The sequence below is a fragment of the Schistocerca piceifrons genome, chromosome 4 (genome assembly GCF_021461385.2).
Source record: "Schistocerca piceifrons isolate TAMUIC-IGC-003096 chromosome 4, iqSchPice1.1, whole genome shotgun sequence".
Classification (NCBI taxonomy): Eukaryota; Metazoa; Arthropoda; class Insecta; order Orthoptera; family Acrididae; genus Schistocerca; species Schistocerca piceifrons.
The window spans coordinates 711,917,142-711,944,492 of record NC_060141.1 but is presented as its reverse complement, the minus strand read 5'-3'; the positions used below and the strand labels follow the sequence as shown (position 1 = coordinate 711,944,492).

Genomic DNA, 27,351 nt, shown 5'->3' with positions numbered 1-27,351 from the left:
TCCTCCTCTATCTCCGTCTCTTCTTTCCTCCCCAAAATTGTGTTCCAAGTGCCCTCCAGATGCAAATCCATGGAGAATCACTTTCCAGATTAAATCGGGACGCATCTGTAAGAACAAAACTGGCCCACTGTTCGACCGGCCTCTTGGCATGTTGACGACTCCAATCTAGACGTTCCCTTCTGTGAAGACGCGTCAGAGGTACACATACAGCATGTCTCTGACAATAAAGGCCACTCTGCCGATGCCCTCTGCACCGAACTCACACGCCAGTTGCCGTGCAGTACTAAAGTGGTAATGTGGTGCCCTTACAGGCAAATAACGGTCCTCTCTTCTGGACCCACACGTGGTCGGCCCCGCCCTGGCTTTCGGGATGCAGTTCGGTCTCCATAAACTGTCGCCACGTCTGTGAAACAACAGAACAATTCACATTAAGCCATCGGGCCAAATCAGTTTGGTGCTGTCCTGCTTGCTTTCTTTCTATGGCCCTCCGCGGCAGAGAGTCTGGTAGGCATCTTCTCTGTGCCATACTGCACCGTCTGTGACTGTGTACACAGCGACTGTGGATGTGGGGCTACCCAGCGAACACTCCCTCGCTTCATAGGTGCCCTGACGTCATCGTTGGCATGGCTGTCCGTTGACCTGAATGCCATCATCCGTGCAGAACACAATCATACGGACATCTGGTTGACAGTTTGTATGATTATATCGTCAATTAGATGCAGTATGTGGAAAAAGCGATTTACGTTTGGGCACTTGTGTATGAAACGCAGAACAAGCAAATAAATAAACCAATTAAAATATAATTCTAAAATTTTGTAATTCAAACATTAGAGCGTTCGTTCTTTCGAACAATCGAAAATATGTTCATGTTTTCGAACATTCATTTGTTCTAACGTTCCTTCGTTAGCTTAAACATTTTTTAACGTTTACTTGTATGAACACTTACTCATTTAATTGTCAATCAAATCTCCATTTGTTCGAGCTTTCAGGCGTTTATCCATTCGAACATTCGAGTTTCAACCGTGACAACGTTCCTTCACTCGTATATTCTAATGATTGCCCATTCAAATTTTCCGTCATTAGATCGACATTCACATGTCCCTTCGTTCAAACATTAGAATTATAGTTCGTTATTTTGAACATTCTGTCAACTATTCCTAATGTTCCATTGTTTATTCGCTATATCGACGTTCGAACTTTTGTTTCTTTGAACATCTGAATCATCGTTTGTTCCAATCTTCGAGTGTTCGCTCGTTCGAAAATTGGAATAGTCCTCGTTCGTTCAAAAATTTGAACTTTCTACCATTCCAAAATTCCTTCGTTTTTCCCAAAATTCAATGGAATTAACATCTGAATGTTGTCTTGGTTTGATATTTAAACATTTGCTAATTTCAGCTTCTAGCTTTCCTATGTCCGTTTGAACGCTTAATGGTTCCTTCGGACGTTCGTCATTTATTTCAATTTTTTTTTTCGTTTTAGCGTTCTAAATTTCTTTTATTCGATCGTACATTCGTATTTTTAAATGTCCCTTTCGATATTAAACATTAAATACCTAGGTCGCTGTTTCAGCCTATAAAATGTACGCTAAGACAAAAAAAAGGCCCATTACGGAGGAGTTATCTGAATGGGATGGAAATCGGTAGATATGATATACAGGGTGGCACAGACAAAAGTAGTTTGTGTAAGTTAAAGGAAATGTAGTGAAATTACAGAAACGATGTGCTTAAATGGACTTACCGTTTACTTAAAACGAAAAATATAATGAAAAATACATTTATAGAAAATGTTGAAAGTAATCCCCCCACAATATCAATGTCAATACACAGCTGTGCACGTCTAAGCATAAAGCGTAAAGTTCGGATAAAGATGGCGGCAACTTCACCGCTGTTATTGTCTTTCAGTTCCTGTCTTGTGCGTGGATTGGTAATGTGTGTGGATCTGTTTCATAGGCTTTGCTCTTAAAATGTCCCCACAGCAAAACAAAATCACATTCTGTTACATCCGGCGAACGAGGTGGCTATAAATGTTAGCTGGCGGTTCGTGTCTCAGTGAAGACATGATGGACTCACTCCAGGAATACCTTAGCTTTTGCTGGAAGAAGCAGTGTTGTCTTTCATATTCAGTGTTTTGGGCACACAATTTATCAAAAATTTCCAAATATGCAACGGTGTTGAGGTTACCGTCAAAAAATATCGGTCGAATGAGGCACGTTCCTGTTACACCGCACCAAACGCCGATTTTTTCATCATGAAGTGGTTGCTGACACACAGTGTTTGAGTTCTCCGTCGCCCTGTACTTCGTGCTCTGTGAAATCACATGACCGGAAAGATGAAACCATGCTTCATCACTCATGATGTAATAGAAACGGTCTAACAAACCTTCGTTGATATTATCCAGAAGCAATTATCAGTAATTTACACGTTTCTGACTGTCCTCTTCGAGTAATTGCTCCACAACCGTCACATGATATGGTTTCAAATTAAAACTTTTTCAATAACTGTTGGTAACTCCTCCTTCTACTTGCATGCGCCTGTTGGGCCAGTTTACGTGTAGACTTTTTGGGCTCTGAATAATTCTGCGGCGAATGTCTGTAATAACTTCTGATGTGCGACCTGAAGAAATTATTTGTCATTATACGTTTCGCAAAGATCCGTAGGTGCATCAATTTTTACATAGACTCAGTATTGCTCCCTTTGCTGGTAGTCGTCTATTCGAATACTTGACCCCGAAAATTTCACGAGTTTCCTTAATCGAACCTATTTTCACATATTCTTCTTCAATTTCAGATCCTTCTCCTATCGAGAAAGTTACTTCGTAGACCGCATGGAGAAGCACCTAACTTCAAGATAAAATAAACGGAAATGCTGATAGAAGAATCTCAACACTCGATTACTGCATAACGCTGTCCATTGTTGTAGCAGTTACTGTATTTGATAAGTCGAATAATTACATTCGCATTGAAAGGGGAGGCAGGTTACTTTTAACTGAACCACCCTATATATACACAAACAAATATGTGATAACAGTTTCAGACAGACTGAATGTTTTATTCAAGAGCAAGAGCTTCACAAAAAATGCCTCTGAGCAGTATGGGACTTAACTGCTGAGGTCATCAGTCCCCTAGAACTTAGAACTACTTAAACCTAACTAACCTAAGGACGACACACAAATCCATGCCCAAGGCAGGATTCGAACCTGCGACCGTAGCGGTCGCGTGGTTCCAGACTGTAGCGCCTAGAACCGCTCGGCCACCCCGGTCGGCAAGAGCTTCACAAACTGAGCAACTGAATAACACGTTGGTCGAAAAAAAAAATGGCTCTGAGCTCTATGCATCTGAGGTCAGTCCCCTAGAACTTAGAACTACTTAAACCTAACCAACCTAAGGACGACACACACATCCATGCCCGAGGCAGGATTCGAACCTGCGACCGTAGTGGTCGTTCGGTTCCAGATTGAAGCGCCTAGAACCGCTCGGCCACTCTGGCTGGCAAGAGCTTCACAAACTGAGCAACTGAATAACACGTTGGTCGACATCGGACCCTAATGTAAGCAGTTATTCGGCTTGGTATTGATTGATAGGGTTGTTGTATGTCCTCCTGAGGGATATTGTGCTAAGTTCTGTCCAATTAGCGCGTTGTATCTTCAAAATCCCGAGCTAGTTGGAGGGCCCTGCTGATAATGCTCCAAACGTGTTCAACTGGGGAGAGATCCGGCGACCTCGATGGTCAAGGTAGGGCTTAGCAAGCACTAAGACGAGCAGTAGAAACTCTTGCCATGTGCGGAGGAGCATTATGTTACTGAATGTAAGCCCAGCAGGGTTTTCCCTGAAGGGTAAATTAAACGGGGCGTAGACCAACGTCAATGAACAGCTGTGCTGTAAGATGCCACGAATGACAACCAGAGGGATCCTACTATGAAAAGAAAGGGCACCCCAGACCATCACTCTTGGCTGTCGGGTCGCATGGTGGGCAACAAATTCAGGCGTCTCCAGACACGTCGTCGTCCTGGAATCTCATTGACTGGGTAGATAAATTCAGTGATGAGTCCTGCTTCTAGTTGAGCCATGATAACCAGCAGACCCTACCTTGGTCAACAAGCTCGCCGGACCTCTCCCCAATTGAGTACGTTTGGAGCATTACGAGCAGGGCCTCCCAACCATCTCGGCATTTTGACGATCTAACGCGACAGTTGGACTAAAGTTGACATAATATCCCTCTGGAGGACATCCAGCAACTCAATTAGTGCCAAGCCGAATAACTGCTTGCATAAGCGTCAGAGGCGGACCAAGGCGCTATTGACTTCCGCAATTTGTGAAGCTCTTTCCCTTGAATAAATCATCCAGTCTTTATGAAATTGTAATAGTTTGTTTGCCAGTGCATGTACATCACATCTACCGATTTCCATCCCATTCGGATGATTCCTCGTGGTGCATGGTCTTAGTTATATATATTTTTTGTTTTATTTTTCCTTGGATTGTACTTAGTGAAATAACGTAGAGTGATGAAGCAGAGGCGAGAAACTATTCGCAGTGACCGTGGCACCGCCATCTGTTGCAGACGCAGCGCTGGGCGAGAAGAGCGGCGAACAGGGAGGCGAGCATCTGACGCTCCTGCCGCCGGCGTCGCAGGCGGATGGGGCCGACGCCGAGCAGGTAGGCAACACGCAGCGCGCTCAGCTTCTAGCCCGCCCCTCCACTACTTTTACATCTACATATACATATACACTCCGCAAGCCACCCAACGGTGTGTGACGGAGGGCACCTTACGTGCCACTGTCATTACCTTTCCAGTTCCAGTCGCGTATGGTTCGCGGGAAGAACGACTGCCGGAAAGCCTCCGTGCCCGCTCGAATCTCTCTAATTTTACATTCGTGATCTCCTCGGGAGTTATAAGTAGGGAGAAGCAATATATTCGATACCTCATCCAGAAACGCACTCTCTCGAAACCTGGACAGCAAGCTACACCGCGATGCAGAGCGCCTCTCTTGCAGAGTCTGCCACTTGAGTTCGTTAAACATCTCCGTAACGCTATCACGGTTACCAAATAACCCTGTGACGAAACGCGCCGCTCTTCTTTGGATCTTCTCTATCTCCTCCGTCAACCCGGCCTGGTACGGATCCCACACTGGTGACCAATACTCAAGTACAGGTCGAACGAGTGTTTTGTAAGCCACCTCCTTTGTCGATGGACTACATTTTCTAAGGACTCTCCCAATGAATCTCAACCTGACACCCGCCTTACCAACAATTAATTTCATATGATCATTCCACTTCAATTCGTTCCACACGCATACTCCCAGATATTTTACAGAAGTAACTGCTACCAGTGTTTGTTCCGCTATCATATAATCATACAATAAAGGATCCTTCTTTCTATGTATTCGCAGTACATTACACTTGTCTATGTTAAGGGTCAGTTGCCACCCCCTGCACCAAGTGCCTATCCGCTGCAGATCTTCCTGCATTTCGCCGCAATTTTCTAATGCTGCAACTTCTCTGTATATTACAGCATCATCCGCGAAAAGCCGCATGGAACTTCCGACACTATCTACTAGGTCATTTATATACATTGTGAAAAGCAATGGTCCCATAACACTCTCCTGTGGCACGCCACAGGTTACTTTAACGTCTGTAGACGTCTCTCCATTGAGAACAACATACTGTGTGCTGTTTGCTAAAAACTCTTCAATCCAGCCACACAGCTGGTCTGATATTCCGTAGGCTCTTACTTTGTTTATCAGGCGACAGTGCGGAACTGTATCGAACGCCTTCCGAAATTCAAGGAAAATGGCATCTACCTGGGATCCTGTATCTAATATTTTCTGGGTCTCATGAATAAATAAAGCGAGTTGGGCCTCACACGATCGCTGTTTCCGGAATCCATGTTGATTCCTCCAGAGTAGATTATGGGTTTCCAGAAATGAGATGATACGCGAGCAAAAAACATGTTCTAAAATTCTACAACAGAGTAAAAGTACTGTACATACACTGGAGCGCAAAACTTATGCACGAAGGTAACTTTCGCGTGATGCATCATTGCCAGTAACATAGCACGATGAAACTTGGATCGTAGAGAGAAACAACTGCTACAGCAAATAGTACGGATGGTAACTGAAAGAGATACAGACATTCGTATTGAGGCGAACAGAAATGACATGTTTATTCAAAGACAGTAATTACATTAAAGTCACCACGATTTAGATTGTTCCCCAGACATTGCAAAAGGCGAGACATGGTGCTTAATGGGAGATGGAAGGCAAGTTGGCTTCAAAAATTCGATTGTTAGATTTTAGCATATTTGAAATGCCTGGTCTTTCCTGCATGAAACAGTTTTTGTTTTATACAAATACGACAATTTTTTCGTGAGATATGATGGTTTTCCTGACGCTCTGTGCAATCTGCCATTTAAATGCCACGCCTTCCTTTTTGCGCCATGCAGAGATAATGCACAGCATTTAATTTAATTAAATGAAATTAAACCCATATTTAGAGAGCTTTGTAAGGATACCTTGTCGAAGAAATGTCTTCAAGAGAAACCCTAAATTTAAATGAATGTGTGAATTCTGTCATTTGGAACCAGTTACCGAAAACTGTATTTGTTCAGCTTACAACCCTCAAACTTGGTGTTTATGATGCTATTTTATGCTTCAATGATGGTGTAATTAGAAAACTGGATATTTTGGAATTATTGGGCATAAAATCTAGTGGAAATATTGCAATATCCTTGGTGCAAATAGATAAAGAGAGAATCCTCGAAGCAGATTTTGCTAATTTAAAATGCACAAAACAAGCCTGACAGAAAAGCAGAGGGACCAAGAGAAGAAAAGAAGATCAGTATGATTCAGATGATGCTCAGTTTGGCACAGGAAAATATTGCTGGTAAGTAATTCTCATCAATAACTACACTAGAATTGCAATATTAAACCTGAAATGGATTTTTCTCAAAACTACCTTTTTTCCTTTCAGGTACCATTATTTGATAATCTAATGGGGTTAGAAACACGAAATTTGGTCAATTTCTACTGCAGATGGTAATATGTAATTACAAGTAAATTGAGAACCACCAAATAATCAGAAACTGTTTTATAATAATTGATGTACAAAAAAATTAAATTTTACTAGTAAAAGAATTTTTTTTCTGCAGCACCATAAGAGGTATTATGTTCATTTTACTTGTAAATTGAGGCATATATGTTATATGTATGCAGTAAAAATTTCATTGTTTTGTCACTTATAGTTCTTTTGAAAAGTGTACCTATTCAAAGGGTAAAATAGAATTGGCAGGATAGGGATAAAAATTGCCTTCCGTCTCCCCTTGTAGGGTGAGTGTGATCACCACGGACGACAATACACGGTATCCGATGTTGCCCACAAGGTTGGTAAGGAGTTCTTGTGGTGGGGGATTTCATTTGTCCACCAGCACAGTTGACAACTGCTAGAAGGCTGTTGGTGCATGTGGAGTCGCTGCAATACGTATCAATGCATCCCCCTTGTGCTCTATGGGATTTAAGTCGGAGTAACGGGCAGGACAGCCCATTCGCCGAAAAGCCTCTCGTTCCAAGAGTTCCTCCAATTGCCGCCAATGAGCGGGTGTTGACGGAACGGAGAGTACCGGTCGTCGGGCAAAGAGACTACCCCCATTCAGCCGCCATGCCACTGTGTAGCGTGAGATTGGTTATCTCACAGTCCTGTTAAGTGTGGTTGCAGTTCCATGACGTGGATCTCTTCTTGCCTGTTGCACAGTTTAGCGGTCTTCTGCTGTTGTAGCTGCTCGTGGTCGACCACGTGCTGTCTTTTTAACAGCAGTGCCTGAGCTTCAGAACGCTGTTCGTGCATGTGAAGCAAAGCTATGAGCAGTACTAAACTCGTGGGCTACCCTCGTCACACTTCATTCTTCTTCCAGTTTCCCGATGATTCTTCCCCGTGTGAAGTGTATGAACAGATTTTGTTGCTCGTTTCAGTTTCACAGGGTCGTGAAACTACTAACTGTGGTTTCACTTAAATATGTTCTTTCACTGAACAATACAAAAAACTAACTCGTTTCGAGGTTAGAAAACGACTGAAACAACTCAATAACGGTTGCCAACAATGATATAAACATTCATACGAGGGTCACTCCAAAAGAAATGCACACTATTTTTTTTAATCCATCTTTTATTCTACATGTTTGAAAGTTTTACAGTGTGTAGATAGACCCTCTAGGAACAATATTTTCATTTCTCCACATTATTTCCATCCCTCCAACTGCCTTACGCCATCTTGGAACCAGGGCCTGTATACCCGCACGGTAAAATTCTGGATCAACCTGTTGGAGCCACTGTTTGGCAGCATGCACAAGGGAGTCATCATCTTCAAACCTTGTTCCACGAAGAGAGTCTTTCAGTTTCCCAAAGAGATGATAGTCACATGGACTGTAAGGCGGGTGTTTCAGTGTTGTCCATACGAGTTTTGTGATCGATCGCTTCCATGGTTTTTTGACTGACATGTTGTCGTGAATTGTCGTGCAACAGCAAAACATCCTGCTTTTGCCGATGTGGTCGAACATGACTCAGTCGAGCTTGAAGTTTCTTCAGTGTCGTCACATATGCATCAGAATTGATGGTGGTTCCACTTGGCACGATATCCACAAGCAAGAGTCCTTCGGAATCGAAAAACACCGTAGCCATAACTTTTCCAGCAGAAGGTGTGGTTTTGAATTTTTTTCCTTGGGTGAATTTGCATGATGCCACTCCATTGATTGCCTCTTCGTCTCTGGTGAAAAATGATGGAGCCATGTTTCTTCACCTGTCACAATTCTTCCAAGAAATTCATCTCCACCATTCTCGTACTGTTCCAAAAGTTTGCTGCATACCGTTTTTCTTGTTTCTTTGTGAGCCACTGTCAACATCCTGGGAACCCACCTGGCACAAACCGTTTTTAACGCCAACACTTTCAGTATTCAGCAAACGCTTCCTTCCCCTATCCCAACGTAGCGTGACAATTCGTTCACTGTGATGCGTCTGTCAGCAGTCACCAATTCGTTAACTCTCTGCACATTGTCTGGAATGTCTGCAGTACGAGGCCTGCCGCTGCGAGGACAATCCACAATATTGCCGTGCCCGCTTTCATCACGTAACCTGCTAACTGTATTGCAATCGACAGCGGCATCTCCATACACCTTTTTCAACCTCTTGTGGATGTTTCCCACTGTCTCGTTTTCACAGCACAGGAATTCTATGACAGCACGTTGCTTCTGACGAACGTCAAGTGTAGTAGTCATCTTGAAGACATGCTGTGACGGCGCCACTCACGGGAACAGGTTGAACTAAGTTTGAAAACAAGCGGGAAGGATGTATCTACACACTGCAAAACTTTCACACATGCAGAATGAAAACAGTATTTTTACAAAAATAGTGTGCATTTCTTTTGGAGTGACCCTCGTACATTCTTAATTGAAAGCAAATAAATTTACTAGTATAATAATCTTTGCTTCTATCGATGTTCTGGAAAACTACTGCAGGTTCACGTCTGGGACATGTTTTATTAGATTCACCACACCAATATCAACAACATAATTGGAAATCGTGCTTTACTTTAACCTCGTACAGTTTTGCGATGGCTTTATATTAACGAAGTTGATAAATTTCAGACAAAATCTTTTACTAGCCGTAACTCCGTAACCAAACATTTCCGAACATACGGTTATAAGAACTTTTTTCTTTAGTTTTACTTGTAGAATAACATGTTAAAATATTTACGCATCTTCGTGAATCACCCTGTATATATAAACAATTTGGGAGACAATCTGAACAGTGGTCTCCGGTTGTTTTCAGATAATGCCGTCGTTTATCGTCAAGTAAAGTCATCAGAAGATCAAAACAAATTGCAAAACGATTTATAAAGGATATCCATGTGGTGCGAAAATTGGAAACTGACCCTAAATAATGAAAAGTGTTACGTCATCCGGATGAGTGCTAAAAGCAATCCGTTAAACTTTGGTTACACAATAAATCAGTCAAATCTGAAGGCCGTAAATTCAACTAATCACCTAGAAATTACAACTACGAACAACTTAAATTGGAAAGAACACATAGAAAATGTTGTGGAGAAGGCAAATCAAAAGACTGCGCTGTATTAGTGGAACACTTAGAAAATGTAAGAGATCTGCTAAAGAGACTGTCTACACTACACGTGTCCATCCTCTTTGGGAGTACTGCTGCGCGGTCTGGGATCCTTACCAGATAGGATTAACAGAGTACAAGTTCAAAGAAGAGCAGCACGTTTTGCATTATTGCGAAATAGCGGAAAGAGTGTTACGGACATGATACAGAATTTTGGTTGGACACCATTAACACAACGGCATATTTCGTTGCGGCGGAATCTTCTCGCGAAATTTCAATCACCAACTTTCACCTCTGAATGCGAAAATATTTTGTTGGCGCTGACGTACAAAGGGAGAAACGATCATTATAATAAAATAAGGGAAATCAAAGCTCGCACAGATAGACATAGGCGTTCGTTTTTTCCGCGCTCTGTTCGAGATTGGAATAATAGAGGATTATTATGAAGGTCGTTCGATGAACGCTCCGCCAGGCGCTTAAGTGCGATTTGCTGAGCATCCTTGTAGATGCAGGTTTACAGGCATAGTTTTCTTGGTGTGTCCGCTTGATAGGACTGTCCTTGCGGCAGGTGGCGGGGCTGACTTCCGACGACTCCCTGGAGGGCGCTGGAGCCGGCGACGGGCCGGACCCTCAGCAAGACGACCCGGAGGCGTCCGACCAGCAGTTCTTCCCGTCATTCGCGCCGCTCTTCCAACCACTGGGACACTCCAGGCCGCAGCTGCTCTTCCAGGTGAGACACTCACTCGCTCGCTGCTGTATCACCTGTTGTGGTGATTCTTATATGTATTGGTATTTATGTGTTATGAAAAGTTGGAGTTAGTGTTATTGTGGCTACTTCACAACTGGAAAATTATTTATGTCAGTGACTCAGTTGTGGTACTTCTCGCAGTTAGTTTGCCCGACACTATGTTTTTATATTAAAAGCAACCACCACATCCACAAATATTCAGCCATAGGACCGTGTTTGAATGCCTAAACAAGATCGGTTTTATAAATAATTTTTCAAGTTTGTGGTAATGTAACTCTTTCAAATTCTAAAGGTGGTAGGGGAAAAGGGCAGGGAGTTAAAGGCTATTTACAACTTGTACAGAAACCAGAAGGCAGTTATAAGAGTCGAGGGCCATGAAAGTGAAGCAGCGGTTGGGAAGGGAGTAAGACAGGGTTGTTATTCAATCTGTATATTGAGCAAGCAGTAAAGGAAACGAAAGAAAAATTCGGAGTAGGTATTAAAATCCATGGAGAAGAAATAACAACTTTGAGGTTCGCCGATGACATTGTAATTCTGTCAGAGACAGCAAAGGACTTGGAAGAGCAGTTCACAGTGTCTTGAAAGGAGGATATAAGATAAACATCAACAAAAGCAAAACGAGGATAATGGAATGTAGTCGAATTAAGTCGGGTGATGCTGAGGGAATTAGATTAGGAAATGAGACACTTAAAGTAGTAAAGGAGTTTTGCTATTTGGGGATCAAAATAACTGATGATGGTCGAAGTAGAGAGGATATAAAATGTAGAGCGCCAATAGCAAGGAAAGCGTATCTGAAGAAGAGAAATTTGTTAACATCGAGTATAAATTTAAGTGTCAGGAAGTCGTTTCTGAAAGTATTTGTATGGAGTGTAGCCATGTATGGAAGTGAAACATGGACGATAAATAGTTTGGACAAGAAGAGAATAGAAGCTTTCGAAATGTGGTGCTACAGAAGAATGCTGAAGATTAGATGGTTAGATCACATAACTAATGAGGAGGTATTGAATAGAATTGGGTAGAAGAGGAGTTTGTGGCACAACTTGACAAAAAGAAGGGACCGGTTGGTAGGACACGTTCTGAGGCATCAAGGGATCACAAATTTAGCATTGGAGGGTAAAAATCGTAGAGGGAGACCAAGAGATGAATACACTTACCAGATTCAGAAGGATGTAGGTTGCAGTAGATACTGGGAGATGAAGAAGCTTGCGCAGGACAGAGTAGCATGGAGAGCTGCATCAAACCAGTCTCAGGACTGAAGACCACAACAACAACAAACGTTAATGGGATTCTCGCGATTTTATTAATCGGGGATCAAAATAATTTCTTGAACTCAGTCTACTCAAACATGATTTAATATTGGAAATACTGATTACTCTTACTGTTTAAAAGGAAGAACCGCTAATCAAGAGAATTCTCCTACATTTACATTTATATTTATTTGTCAAAATAATCAAATATTAAGATATTTATTACGATTCTGGGCTGTTATCCTTTAGAACAATGGCGCTGACCTCTGCACCAATGTTCCGCTATAAAATTTGCATAAAGACATTAATTTTGCCGTTTCATGAATATAGGAGCTGGTACATATAAAATTTTACAACACTTTTAAGTAATATTTGATTATATTTGGGCTAAATATTGCCTGAAACTTACACGTTTTCGTACCTCGTCACAAAATGGCTTCTTACACTACAAAGAACCAAAGGGGAAAAGAGAGCGATTCTTTTGCAAAAGAACAGAGATCGCAATTACATTCGCAGGATCATATTACTTAATTACAGAGTCTTTGTGATATTTCTGCGATAATATTTATTTCGTTACGACGTCAGTTTTGGTATATTTGCGAAGTAGTTCAATATCATTTTTATCGCGTTATATGATGTACCGCCACACTGTTATCTAGTGGCTAAGTCCACCCCGATAGCTGAGTGGTCAGCGTGACAGACTGCCGTTCTCCGGGCCCGGATTCGATTCCCGGCTGGGTCGGGGATTTTCTCCGTTCAGGGACTGGGTGTCGTCCTGTCTTCATAATCATTTACTCCCCATCCGGCGTGCAGGTCGCCCAATGTGGCGTCGAATGTAATAAGACCTGCACCAAGGCAGCCGGACCTGCCCCGCAAGCCGCCGGCCGCGGTGGCCGTGCGGTTCTGGCGCTGCAGTCCGGAACCGCGGGACTGCTACGGTCGCCGGTTCCAAACCTGCCTCGGGCATGGGTGTGTGTGATGTCCTTAGGTTAGTTAGGTTTAAGTAGTTCTAAGTGCTAGGGGACTGATGACCTAAGATGTCGAGTCCCATAGTGCTCAGAGCCATTTTTTTGCCCCACAAGCCCCTCCCGGCCAATGACGCCAAACGCTCATTTTTATTTCCATCTAGTGGCTAAGACCGTTTTTGTCTCCGTTTCCAGTCGCGCATTCTGTAAGAGTACCGCGTGGTCACGACTTAGCAATACCACAAAAGTTGACAGAGGTGGTGTACCAGCCGGCCGAAGTGGCCGAACGGTTCTAGGCGCTACAGTCTGGAACCGCGCCACCGCTATGGTCGCAGGTTCGAATCCTGCCTCGGGCATGGATGTGTGTGATGTTCTTAGGTTAGTTAGGATTAAGTAGTTCTAAGTTCTAGGGGACTGATGACCAAAGAAGTTAAGTTCCATAGTGCTCAGAGCCATTTGATGGTGTACCGTTTCTTTCCCCTTTGGTTAACTTTGAACTGCAGCACGGCTAACAGCGGCCGAGAGGCATAGTTTGAATCAATAGCGTGCAGTCTGGCGCCGGAGTATGGACACGAGGCACTGGTCGAGTTACAGATATGAAAGTGGATACCCGTATAAGAAGCTGGTTAAAAGGGGAGAGACGAAACGATATTGCGAGAGATTTACACTGAATTCAGAACAAAATGTGCGAAAACCAACAACGAATGGTCATCATGCAGTTTTATCCCAGCTGGAAAATCAACAGATACTTGGGTACGTCAAGAAAAATTCAAAATTAACCGTTCCAAAACTTGATACTCAAGTTCAGATGCCGCCCTAGGAAAGCCAGAAAGTTTATCCTAATGCAGAAAACCAATAACGGTTACAAGACGAGGCCCCAGCAAGAAAACAAAACGAAACGTGTAACAACTACCTGAAGATGGAGTTGTAAGAAATCCGAAACGAGTCATGGTTTGAGCGAAAAAACCTTCTTCAACCATACTTGCGGCTGTTTGCTGTTTCACATATAACCCTTATAGTAAAGCCAAGGTTTACAACGTATCACTTTTCGACAAAATAGCTATAAACCCGATAGGCTTGGGTTCAGGAAGAAGGTCGTACATACTGACGATAGCCCACTCGAGCTGTTTTGTGGAGCATTTTTGTTTGTCGGTGAAATTATGGACCACAAGGTTTACATAAATATCCTAAAAGCACATATTCAGAAGTGAGAATAATATGGGCCTTTCTAGGGATTACATTTTCACACACTATAATGATCAAAACATACAGCACTAGATGCAAGACTGTTGACACCCCCGCTGGATGAGGAGACCACCGCAATCCCATTCAGAATATGTGAAACATGCTCAACAAAAGTATAAGTGTTGTGTACATAGTTCCGCGTAGTCAGCGCGTACACAACTTTCCCAATAGAGCGCGACCCGCTAAGCACAACAACGCAGGCGCAGCGCTCGTCCGTCTCCGCACTACGAGATGGCGCTGTCTTAGAGATGGACCAAAGTCTGCTTCCGACGATCCGTGTATTAATATGTAACGCAGCCAATGAGATTGCTGCTAACGTAGAACCTTTTCTCCTCGCGGCTCACACTCGTGCAGTGATACCTGAACACTCGAGGTATTATAACGTGTGTACAGACCTCCGATTAGTTAGTCTGCATTAGTCTACATTAGTCTGCAGTCAAGTTTCAGTCTGCGCCTAACAAGATTACCATATTCCTGTACATAGCCATGAAGAGAAATGTATAGACACTTTGTCAATTATCAGAGATATGTGAGAATAAGATTAAAGTACCAAGGCCAAAGGAACTTCAGATTGTCAATTGTAAATAGCATCCAGAACCAAATTAAGTAATTTTTATGCTTGTTATTATTTTAATAAATGTTGTGAAAATTAATCAAGTTCTGTTTAAAGTTGGTCACCGTCACTCTGCTACTCTAAGCGTGCAAGTGGCAGTTCTATCGTCTGACCTAACGGCAGAAGATAAACACGCCACAATAAGACCACGAGACATATTGCTGACACTCGCCTACATCGCTAGAGCGACAAGTCAAATAATCTGATGGTGTGTGCACAGAAGGTCTTACAGTACGCACACCACAATAAGGGATCATACGTCCACAGAAATGATCTAAATAACGTTCTAGTAAAGGAATGGTGTAAAATTACGGTGCAGACCACAGTATCTCTGAAGAAATCCATGCTAAGGAGAATGAAACAGATTATGAAGAGGAAAAGGGGGGCTACTAAGTACAAACCATAACATTCGACGTTCAGGGTGACGTTTTCAGTGTTGACGATGAATATTTATTTTACGTTCTCAATTGCCTATCTTTAGTTTTCATGTTTAACTATGTTTATGTAAACAGAAGTCTGTGTTTCTTTACTGTATTCTCCCGTTCAGTGACTGATAAGCCAGTCCATTTCCTGCTGTACTTCACTCTGACAATTTTCCAAATTTCGTGCGTGCAGGGTGTGCGGACCGCTGGCGGGCCAAGGACCAGTCTGTTTCGGCTTCGCTCGGTCCTTCTCGGAAGCATTCGGGACAGCACGATATTTCATTGAGCATTGCGGTTTGGCATTTTTCGGTCGGCACAACACTCTTCAGTTCGGCAGATTCGTAGTGTCAGCGCCGTTCACCCTTCGCTATTTGTTCGTGATGCAGAGGACGTCCACAGGTCGAGTGGCTGTTTGCACAGAAAGTGTCAGTCTAGTGATCTATCGCCACAAGCTTTTAAAAATGAATGTGAATGACAGAAGGGGTGAGAATTTTCAATAAATATTATTTAGGCATATAAGCGACGTGCACTGTAAATTTGCTATGAAACAACATTACAATTCCAAGCAGAAATTATTTAAAGATTGAGTTGACAGTGAAAGAGCAAAAAATTACAACAATCGACAGACGGGATTCATTGTTCTGTACATCAAGAAGCTCTTTGTGCTCCATTTGCATGCAAGGAGCACGTGAAGAAATTGGTGGTACGAACAGTAAAATTTCTGAAGTCGCATGCTTTATTACGCTGTCAGTTGAGACAGTTTTCGATGGAACTGAACGAAGAGTGTGGAGACTTTATTTATTACTGCAAAGTACGTTGGATATGTCATGGGGCATGGCTAGAACGATTTTTCGTTTTAAAACTCGCTATTATTCAATTTATGAAGGAATAAGAAGAGCAGGTCGAAAACATCCGGGATGGATTGCAGACCTTGCATTTCAAGTGGACTTCACTGCACACTGTCCACAGTAAGACACCTGCAAGGAAAGAAAAACCTTATTTCTGATTTTCTGGGGATCCATTTAGCAAGAAAGTCGCGTTGTAGAAAGGACACATACTGACAAACACAGTCTAGTTCCCTAAGCTCACTGGTGAGAAAGAAAACACGAGGTTTTAAAACTTCGATGACGCCTTGAAAGAATACGAGAATAGTTTACTAAACGATTTGGGGGCACTGCCAGTCTTACATCTATTTTCCAACTGTTTTCCAGAACTGACTGATATGCCCTGTAATTGCCGTTTTAAAGACGATTCCCTTTAACGTTGAAGCTGTCCAGCACGTCCACATTGCTTTCCTCATGTAGAGTTTCCACGTCTCCATAATAAGGTTGCAAAAGTGCTGCAATATTTCGACCAACATATGTGTGTGAAAGGCGTTTTTCCGATCACGAAAAAGTCCCGATTATGTGGCAACATGAGTGCAAAAATCTGAGAAATTCTCTGCTCCTGCCCGTGTGCAGACAGTTTGAACTAAAAAAAAAATTTATGTCTTCAGCGCGCCAAAAGCAGCTTTCCCCTCCTCATGTTTAGACAGCGTGGCGTGGTGGTGGGGGGAAATGCGCCAGCCAGCTGAGCGCTGTCGCACTCGTGACAGGACGAATCGAATTCTTGGCCACCCCTGTAGTAGGCGAATACTCATTGGGGTACTAGTACAGCTACAGCAAGGTGACGCTCCTTTCGCCTACTGACGAGAGTTTCCTCCAGGCCTCGGTTGTGCAGAAGAATCGTCCTCTCTCTCTCTCTCTCTCTCTCTCTCTCTCTCTCTCTCTAAACTGGATTCTTGTGAGCGCACACACACACACACTATGGGTAGCGGCTTGCACATAAGGTCAAGTAGGGAATCGCTGAAGGATTATGAACTACATTTCAGCAAATCTGCTCTTTCAGTCTGTCTTACGCTTCAGTCATGTTTTGTTTACTCTCACTAAATATTTGATACTTAATGCAATTGAGTGCGAGGATTACAGCATGTCATGTGATAACAGACATTATGAATTTCGTACTGTATCTGATATGCATAATACAAAATATTTCAGGAACTATCATGGTGGAAAGAACGTAGCATATATGTAATAAAATCAGCCAGTACTTTCTTGTAATTTAAGTATAATCGAAGCTCAATAATGGTTCAAATGGCTCTGAACACTATGGGACTCAACAGCTGAGGTCATCAGTCCCCTAGAACTAAGAACTACTTTAACCTAACTAACCTAAGGACATCACACATCCATGCCCGAGGCAGGATTCGAATCTGCGACCGTAGCAGTCGCGCGGTTCCGGACTGAAGCGCTTAGAACCGTTCGTTCACCGCGGCCGGCTATAATCGAAGCGCTTCGAAAATCGTAAATAACAAAAGCATTACGATGAATGGAAGCTAGCTATTAGATATAAACGCTTTTGATTTTAAAAAATAATGCTTTGTACTTTTCTGCACTGAGCAGTTCATTCAACAGAACGCCTACTGAAGAAAGCTGGTTCGAAGTATCGCATCCATCGCAGCTTGTGTGATGGAACTAGGGTTGCCATATCTAGCTGAGACCTCTTCAGGACACTGTGAAATGGGGGTGTAGAAATCAAGTAAAACTTTATTTAATATAACTATTTTTCGTTTAGAACACAGTTACATGACGCTGCTTAAATAGTTCCAGCGCCGTACTACTGGGGAAGTCTGGATTTTCTTGAATAATTGCACTAGATCTGGAAGGTGCTCACATCATCGATACAGGATACGAAACATGCAACGTCATCTTGTGACACGACCTTGTCAACATTAACTTGTTGACATAAATGAATCTAACTGAGGCTGCATTTTCATGTTGCGCCAACAGATGGCGTTACTTCAGTACTTGAGGCAAATCGTAACAGTATTTTGCAAAGTCGGCACTAAATTGGGTCTTCAAGGAATGTCGGAACAAGAACATTCATAACGGTGACGGTCCCGATGTATCGAGGCGGATGGAAACCCTAAGTGGAACAGCCTCGATTAACAGTGTGGGCTCGCTCCAGGCAAATGCCGGGATGGTTCCTTTCAAAGGGCACGGCCGACTTCCTTCCACATCCGCCCCTAATCCGATGAGACCGATGACCTCGCTGTCTGGTTTCTTCCCCCATAATCCAACCAACCAACAGTGTGGGCTGCAGATGGTGTTTAAAATAAACCGTCCCCGCCCCTTCCCACTCTCCCACCCCCCACCCCGGGACGAATTCGCGCGGCAGCAATGTGGCTGCAAGTGCAGTGACGCAATCTGGACACCGGACAACATATGCTGCTCTACAAACATTTTCATGAATGACACTACGTGAATAATACAGCTGTTATTGACTAGAGGAAATTCGAATGATGTAAATAAATTAAATCACATCGCGTCGTCAGTACACCGATACTTCTGAGCTAGTTCCAGAAGTTTTGACATGGTAGCGGATTAAAACAGTGTTCCAGGTAGTGTATAATGAATGTCTTTTATTTCTGCCAATCATCAGAAAACATTTGGTCCTCCCTGACCGAAACCGGTAGTCTAAAGAACAAAAGTTTTCTGATCGCTGGCAGAAATAAACTCCACTCCTTCTACCAATTCGTTTATTTGAGGATAAACAGTCCTGCGCACGGTTACTGAGGAAATGGGAACATCGTCGGTTGAGACTGACTCTATTGTGTTAGTAGGGAGAAAACTTAATTTATGACAAACTAATGTTTTGTTTAGCCTTCTATTACTTTTCATGAGCTTTTACATTACTACGAACAAAGGAAAAATTTGTATGTCTTAACTTTTTTTAAATAAAGCTGTAATATAAGTAACTCACAAATGTTTGTGCAACAACGGCTAACAGATTCAATTTAAAGAAGAAGAACAGAATACACGTATAAACTGTTGCGTCTATTTCACTCTTTTCAGTCGTTCAATAGGTCCTTGATTTTAAATTAGTTTACGACCATTGACGAAGAAGACCAACAACAGCAGAAAACAACTTTCACACGGCGTTTACGCTTGTGCTCAGGTGACGAATCCCAGTGGCCGTTACAAAAACATTACCTCCCACTACATGGACATTGAATCTGCTAACCAATCTGCTGAAGCTCATACTACTTTCAGAAGATACTCTGGAAGGTTGCATTTCCCCTCCTTCATCCTTAGCACTCCACAAAAGAAAAAAAGAAACGCCTCTGCTTTTTGTCAGGAACCATGCCACAGTACTTCCGATGCGAAGATTCTTTGGAGGTCGCATCCATCGATTGTGACCTCTCGCGTTCCTTCGCACTTAAAGGATATCCTTTCGCGTTCTTCCATTTCTGAGGCTCTTTCTCCAGGTACGCTATTCTGAAATTTTTATTTCTCGACTCACGAGAGAGCTACGTCCCGCTAACCCCTAGTTCACTACCAGACTTGCAGTACCGCAGAAATGGTTAGTATGTGGTATTAGCCATTAACTGCCAATGAAATGATTAGTAATCCGGTTACACATCATAAATATAATCTAATGTAAAAATCAGCGTACAACGATATTAAATTTAGTGGCAAAATCTTGTTGCTTTGTAAAGTATACGGTAGTAGAAGCTAAAACGTTCCTGTAAACGTGGCTCCACATACGTGCCGTTTATGTATGTATGGTTACGAGCCATCTCTCACTTCAAGACGAAGTGTTGTCACAGTATCATTGCATTCGATCACATCTCCATCTAATCAGGCTCAAATTTCACCCACAACCTATCTTACCTTGCGCAACGCTGGGAAATGTGGTACACACACGACGGGGCACTGGCTCGTTTTACTGCTGGTGTAAAACATCTAACGCACCAAAATGGGCCAAGGTGGACCGACGGAGCGCAGGCTGTACTTCCAGATTCACCTGACCTCAGTCCTCTGAATTTTTCTGTCTGTGATCATCTCAAAATGAAGTGTACAGCACTCCCATTTATACAGTTGAAGAACTGGAACGGCGAATTGGACAATCTTGTTAAGATTTACGAGATGGTCTGCAGGTATTTGATAAAATTTGTAACTCACTACAAAGACGAGTACAGTCTGTGTATCCAAATTTGAGGACGGCACGAGGAACACTTCCGTTGAAAAGTGCGAGTGTGCAGTAAACTGTAACACGTAACATGCTGAATCAATTGTATTGCTTGTTAGGGTAGGGAGTGAGTGAAAACTGAATAGAATTAGTTGGTGAATTGATCGAAGAGTCTACATTTTGAACACATTCACACTAACGAGAACAATACTTCACAATGAAGTCAGTGACGTCTCATAACTACAGTGTCGCAATTTTTTCGCTGACTTTAGAACCTATGTTTACTGGAAAAATTTTGCTGCTGTCATCGAATACTTTCCCACATGTCGGTTTTCACTACTAAGTGTGATTATGTATTATTTTTCGTATGATGACAGAGAAATATAGCCAGATATTTACAACAAATACATACATGTCTTTACAGATACGCAAAATCTAACATTCGTAATGGTTTCATAGAGATAAGTCCAGATTGTAAATCCAATCAAAAGCTTCTCCAGATAAAGTGTGAAGGTCTTCCACCGTCTCTCTGAATGCTCTGAGGCAACATTCAAATATTATGTGATGTACTCTTTGCTGCTCTTCACCGCAGTCACACTCAGTGGAGGACTATCATACCCACTGGTGCAGCAATGCTCCCCATCTGCCCCGGCCAGTTCTGATCCGATTCAGTGTGCACCAGCGTCGTCGGGACGGATGGAAACCTGCTGGTCGCTCCCTGAGAGTTTAAATTAGTTGGTGAAGCTTTATGGAAGATTGGTCTTCCCATTGACTGTTCAAGGCATCTTGCATATCGATGTTGCTGTCCTGCAGGATGATTAGACCCTACTGTGTGCCATGATGGTTTTCTACATGTCAGTCGCTGGAGTTCTGATAGTGAAATTTCTGAATGAACCGGTAGTTCCGAGTTATTTTTTATTCTTGTCCACAAGTTCCAGCAATCACTGTGACCTTCATAAGGATGATCGTGGAATATTACTAAGTACTGATAGCCAGTGCGTCTTTGTGGGACGCACACGTCCTGTGATGAGGCACATTGTTTGATTGAGCTGTGTGTCAAATATTTTAGTGCGAGCATTGCCTAGCCAAGTGCAACAGGAAGGTCGTATGTATACAAATTAAAAAGGAGCGGGGCCAAACCAGAACCTAGAGGCATACCATCATTTATTTTGTGAACTTTGCTTTTAGAATTGTCTGAGAACATCTGGAAATATCTATTATTCAGCATGTTACCAGTTACAGTGATTAGTTTCCGACATGGGATGACACTGGTGAATTTGAGGAGTTCGTCGTGCCAGACAGTATCACAGACTGCAGTTGAATCTAAAAAGTACCCCACGTTTCTCCTCTGTTTCTCAAAGCCGTTTTCGATGTGAGTTGCAATTGCTTGCACCTGTTCCTGACATCTCCTTCCTTGCTCTTGGGTCGTGTTTGTTGACGACTTAGCAGACTGCTGTGAATGAGCCTCTACAACAGCTTGAACGTGTCACTAAGAAGCGCAATGGGAATATAGTTTTCAACTTTGGATGGCTCTTTGCTTGGCTGTAGTACAATAATAATCTTAGTTTTCTTGAAGAGAGGTGACAGATGGCCTGACTCCAGCGTATTTGAAAAGAAGCTGTTCAGCCATTTGACAGTAACAGGTTGAAAATGCAACAGAATAATCAGTTGAAACCCTCAGCTGCCGACAGGTGTTGTTGATATACCTCAATGGGGACAGCTGAAAATGTCTGTCCCGACCGGGACTCGAACCCGGGATCTCCTGCTTACAAGACAGACGCTCTATCCATCTTTTTTTTGCGTTTTGTTCGTTATTGATCGTTGTGTTTGGTCGTTGCGGACGTCACATGACATCCGTTCAAGTTCGTTTGTTGATCCTTCCACTCAGTTTTTTATTACAGAGATGAACCAGCTCTCTGACCGAACACGCTGAGCTACCGTGCCAGCATCCAGCTGAGCCACCGAGGACACAGATGAATAGCGCGACTGCAGGAACTTACCCCCTTGCACGCTTCCCGTGAGACCGACATTCCCAACTGTCCACAATCTACATACGTAATGTACCTAATAGATATTTGCCCATCCACTCTTTACTCGCGCACACTAAGGTGACGATTCCCGTAAAAGTTTAGGCAACCTGTGCGCATTCGCACAGACGAAGGTCAGTGGCTGGGTATCCTTTAACTACATATATATTCGAGAACAGTTACTATCTTCAGAAATGCAACAGAAACTCAGGATAAATATGATCAACGCCTGCTGCCTCCCTAGGTTTCATATTATTTATAACTTCTATGGTGTCTCCGAATTGAAATGGGGACGAAAAATCAGACGTTCGTGGAACCGACCGTATCGTTATTTTTAAGAGATGTGTAACTTCTCTTTTGATGTGTTTATCTCTTCTTGACTTGGAAGTGGAGGTCATGTAATCGACCGTATTATTTAAATTCATGCCACGTTTTTGTCAGATGTGGGGGACTGATGACCTTAGCTGTTTAGTCCCCCTTAAACATCCCAACAACCACCACTTTGTCAGATGGTGGTGTTTGGTGTTGTCCAGCTTTCGATTAAAGACCAGGCCTACCTCCTGCAATGAGTGTGATCCAAGGAAGCTATGATCTCTTCCTGTTTTGCCTGCTTCGGCTGTATTGGTCTGGTGCATAAGTTCGCAGCCGGCCGAAGTGGCCGTGCGGTTAAAGGCGCTGCAGTCTGGAACCGCAAGACCGCTACGGTCGCAGGTTCGAATCCTGCCTCGGGCATGGATGTTTGTGATGTCCTTAGGTTAGTTAGGTTTAACTAGTTCTAAGTTCTAGGGGACTAATGACCTCAGCAGTTGAGTCCCATAGTGCTCAGAGCCATAAGTTCGCAGCGTTTTTGTTTTGCGTGTTGGTATTTTGGTTACTAAGGGTTTATTTATCGATTGTCATTTGCAGTTCACTGTTGCTATTCAAGTATACATATTGTCTTATCATTTGGAGGTAGGGAGTGGAGCTGTGGTCGCTGGAAAATGGAGAAATCGGAACATTTCTGTTATATTCTCCGTTTAGTGTTCAGTAGAGGGGTGACAGCAGCGGAGGCAACCAGAAACATTTGCCCCGTGTGGAGGGATAATGCCGCTGGACAGAGCACAGCAAAAAAATAGTTTTTTCTCGTTTTAAGGAGGATCGTTTTGACATGGGTGAACTTCCATATTTGGAACGACCTACTGGATTTGATGAAGATCGTTTAAACGCATTAATCCACAATGATCCACTTCAGTATACTCAAGAACTGGAAAAAGTGATGAACTGTCATCATTCCAAACAACCCTATTGGCAGAACATCCGCAACTGAGCCTCATAGCAGAGGTTGAAAATACCGCTTCAGTTGTAAATTACTTTATTTTCACACGACCGGTTTCAGACCAACCTCAGGTGTCGTGGCTGTGCTGTGGTCCTCGAGCGTCGCGCCTACCAGACGCGGCGTGCTGCCTATGGGCGCAGAACCCCCTGTTCTGCGCTCATAGGTAGCACACGGCGCCCGGTACACGTTGATTAGGAAAGTGGAGTCATGAATAATTAAGAACGTCTTCAGTTAGCATTTTGTTTCACTGACTCGCTTCTCCAAGAAGTGCCGATCGCAAGTGGGAAGTTGGCACAGTGGATAGACCTTGAAAAACTGAACACAGATCAATCGAGAAAACAGGAAGAAGTTGTGTGGAACTATGAAAAAAATTAGTAAAATATACAAACTGAGTAGTCCATGCGAAGATAGGTAACATCAAGGACACTGGGAGGCCACGTGTGCCGTGGTCCTGTGGTTAGCGAGAGCAGCTACGGAGCGAGAGGACCTAGGTTCAAGAGTGAAAAGTTTAATTTTTTATTTTCAGTTTATGTGACAAACCCTTATGTTTTCATCACTATTTTGGGAGTGATTATCACATCTACAAGAAAACCTAAATCGGGCAAGGTAGAGGAATCTTTTTACCCATTCGCTAAGTGAACAAGTTAGGTGGGTCGACAACATATTCCTATCATGTGACGCACATGCCGTCACCAGTGTCGTATAGAATATATCAGACGTGTTTTCTCGTGGAGGAATCGGTTGACCTATGACCTTGCGATCAAATGTTTTCGGTTCCCATCGGAGAGGCACGTCCTTTCGTCAACTAATCGCACGGTTTTGCGGTGCGGTCGCAAAATACAGACACTAAACTTATTGCAGTGAACAGAAACGTCAATGAACGAACGGACAGATCATAACTTTGCGAAAATAAAGAAAGTAAAATTTTCAGTCGAGGAAAGACTTGAACCCAGGACCTCTCGTTCTGCAGCTACTCACGCTAACCACGGGACCACAGTTCTGCTTATCTCGCATTGGCCTTGATATTGCCTATCTTGCATATGGACTACTCAGTTTGTATATTTAACTAATTTTTTTTCGCAGTTCCACACAACTTCTTCCTGTTTTCTCGACTGATCTGTGTTCAAAAAAAAAAAATGGCTCTGAGCACTATGGGACTCAACTACTGTGGTCATAAGTCCCCTAGAACTTAGAACTACTTAAACCTAACTAACCTAAGGACATCACACACATCCATGCCCGAGGCAGGATTCGGACCTGCGACGGTAGCGGTCGTGCGGATGCAGACTGTAGCGCTTTTAACCGCTCGGCCACTCCGGCAGGCGATCTGTGTTCAGTTTTTCAAGGCCTATCCACTGTGCCAACTTATAACTAAATCTGAGGGGGGTGCGATGGGGAGGTTCCCTTGTTAGCACTACGCGTTTCGAGAATTTCTCTTTGTCATGATCAAATATTTACATTAGTATTTTGTGTGTTGTGCTGACTGTCTTGCACTGTAGTCCTCTTTTAGGGGTGATAAGATACTATACCTCCTCCATTGTGCAGAAAACCACACACATGCAAACCATCACTCATACAGTTTAAGAAATTTCACATTGTATGTGTGATTTTCTGTATAATGTAGTCCACCCCCGGTAGCTGAGTGGTCCAGGAGCGCAGTGGTCTCGTGGTTAGCGCGAGCAGCTGCGGAACGAGAGGTCCTTGGTTCAAGTCTTCCCTCGAGTGAAAATTATACTTTCTTTACGGCACGGTAACTCAGCGTGTTCGGTCAGAGAGTTAGCTGCCCTCTATAATAAAAAAAACTGAATTAATGGATCAACGACGAACTGAAACGGCTGTCTTCTGACATCCGCCCCAAGCAGATGCAACGAACGAAAACGAACAAAATGAGATTTAAAAAAAAAAAATGTGGTCAGCGCGACACTGTCAATCCAAAGGGCCCGGGTTCGATTCCCGGCTGGCTCGGAGATTTTTCTCCACTCAGGGACTGGGTGTTGTGTTGTCGAATCATCAATCATTTCATCCCCATCGACGCGCAAGTCGCCGAAGTGGCGTCAAATCGGAAGACTTACACCAGGCGAGCGGTCTTCCCGACGGGAGTCCCTCGTCACACGACATTTTTTTTTTTAATGTAGGAGGCAGAGAATGGTACCTTACAACCTCAAAATCACGAAACTGCCCTGTGCAAGAGAGCCGCAACACACAAATAAAATATTTATGTAAATGTTTGCATTCGACAATGAGAATAAATTCTCGAAACGCTTAAAGCTAAGCATGAAAAAAAATGTACCAGATGCACTGTTTCATTATTTAGACAAGAAATATCAGAGCAACGCGAAGAGAGCAAAGAAATCAACTAGCGCTACAGGTGATGAAACAACGAAACACTTGAAGTATGCACCCGAGTAAACCCAAAGGCTCCTGACGGTCAAAACAAACGAACGCGAAGCTGCGCATGCGCAGTAGAGACAGTTTGAAAACGCTTTCATTCGGTTGTGATACGAAACGTTAGCGACAGCCCCGGACATTCGCACAAGCCCCGCCCATTTACCCCCCTCCACATCTACCCCCCTCCCCCCACCACACCGTTCAAGAGCACATCAATATGATCTTTGGTAGTCCTCGTCGCTGTCGTGTTTTTGTTCGTCGTTTTTTGTTTTACCGGTTTTACCGCGGTTGTTCATACTAGCAGTGTTGTGCTGTTAGCACTTCTTAGCAGTTAGTGTAATACTGTCAAAATGAAACATAGATATGCACTCTCAATCAAGTTATCATACACAAGGTACCTAGTCTTGACTGTTGTGGTAAACTGCTGTCAAAAATGATATCTAACAGACATTAAAGTACGATAAGATGTGTTGGAATGACACTGACGAAATTATGTACACATGTTTAACAATAGGCAGCTCTAAAGCTCTCAAACACTGAAGAAGAACTCAAAGTAATCTCGTGTCTGCTATAAGCAAGCAGTCATAAGAGTTCACAAGTAAAAATTCACCCATTACACAGGCAAATATTAATGGAGAATGTCGCTGTATAAATATCTGACTGCTTGCATTACGCATTTCTACATTATCCCACTCATATTCTTTAGTCTTAATGAGGTAATCAGAAACAAACCAAGACATCGACTTTGCCTTGTTTATGCACAACATTGACTTTAGACAACCGAGATAATGGACAGCATCCTTGGCGATACTACCAATTAATGTTTCCCAAGAGAATTTGTTACACTACGCGAGGTGAAGGAAATTTGCGCTCACTGCAGTTAACAAATATCGGATGTTTTGATATAGTGCAGATGAAAGCTCATGAAATAAAAAAGACAGTGTGGATACCATTTTTATTTTTCATTCTTATTGATGATTTTCAACTCGCATATTCAATGAACATATTTCTAATTCTTTCCACAATGGTACCGGAAAAACTGTATTTCGTACTAACTACTGATTTTCTCCCTTGTTATGACTGGCATATCTGTGATAGGAACAACGTTGATATTGTAACATGCGGCAGACCATGGGCGGAGCTTAGGATATGGATTGGTGTGGAGGGGGGGGTGATTCGGTGGGACTTGTGCACCGTCCGGGGCTGTCGCTAACGTTACGTCATTCGAGTAAACCCAAAGGCTTCTGACAGTCAAAACAAACGAACGCGAAGC

The 27,351-nt window shown here is 43.0% G+C and overlaps 1 protein-coding gene across 1 annotated transcript in view; it reads left to right on the top strand.

Annotated features, from left to right (window-relative positions):
* The window catches only part of LOC124796126, a 400,265-nt gene that overhangs the window by 363,028 nt on the left and 9,886 nt on the right, over window positions 1–27,351 (top strand). Inside the window, exons 2-3 of the mRNA XM_047260217.1 lie at window positions 4,557–4,651; window positions 10,667–10,828. Of these exons, the coding sequence (XP_047116173.1) occupies window positions 4,557–4,651; window positions 10,667–10,828 (257 nt within the window). The remainder of the gene's footprint in view (window positions 1–4,556; window positions 4,652–10,666; window positions 10,829–27,351) is intronic.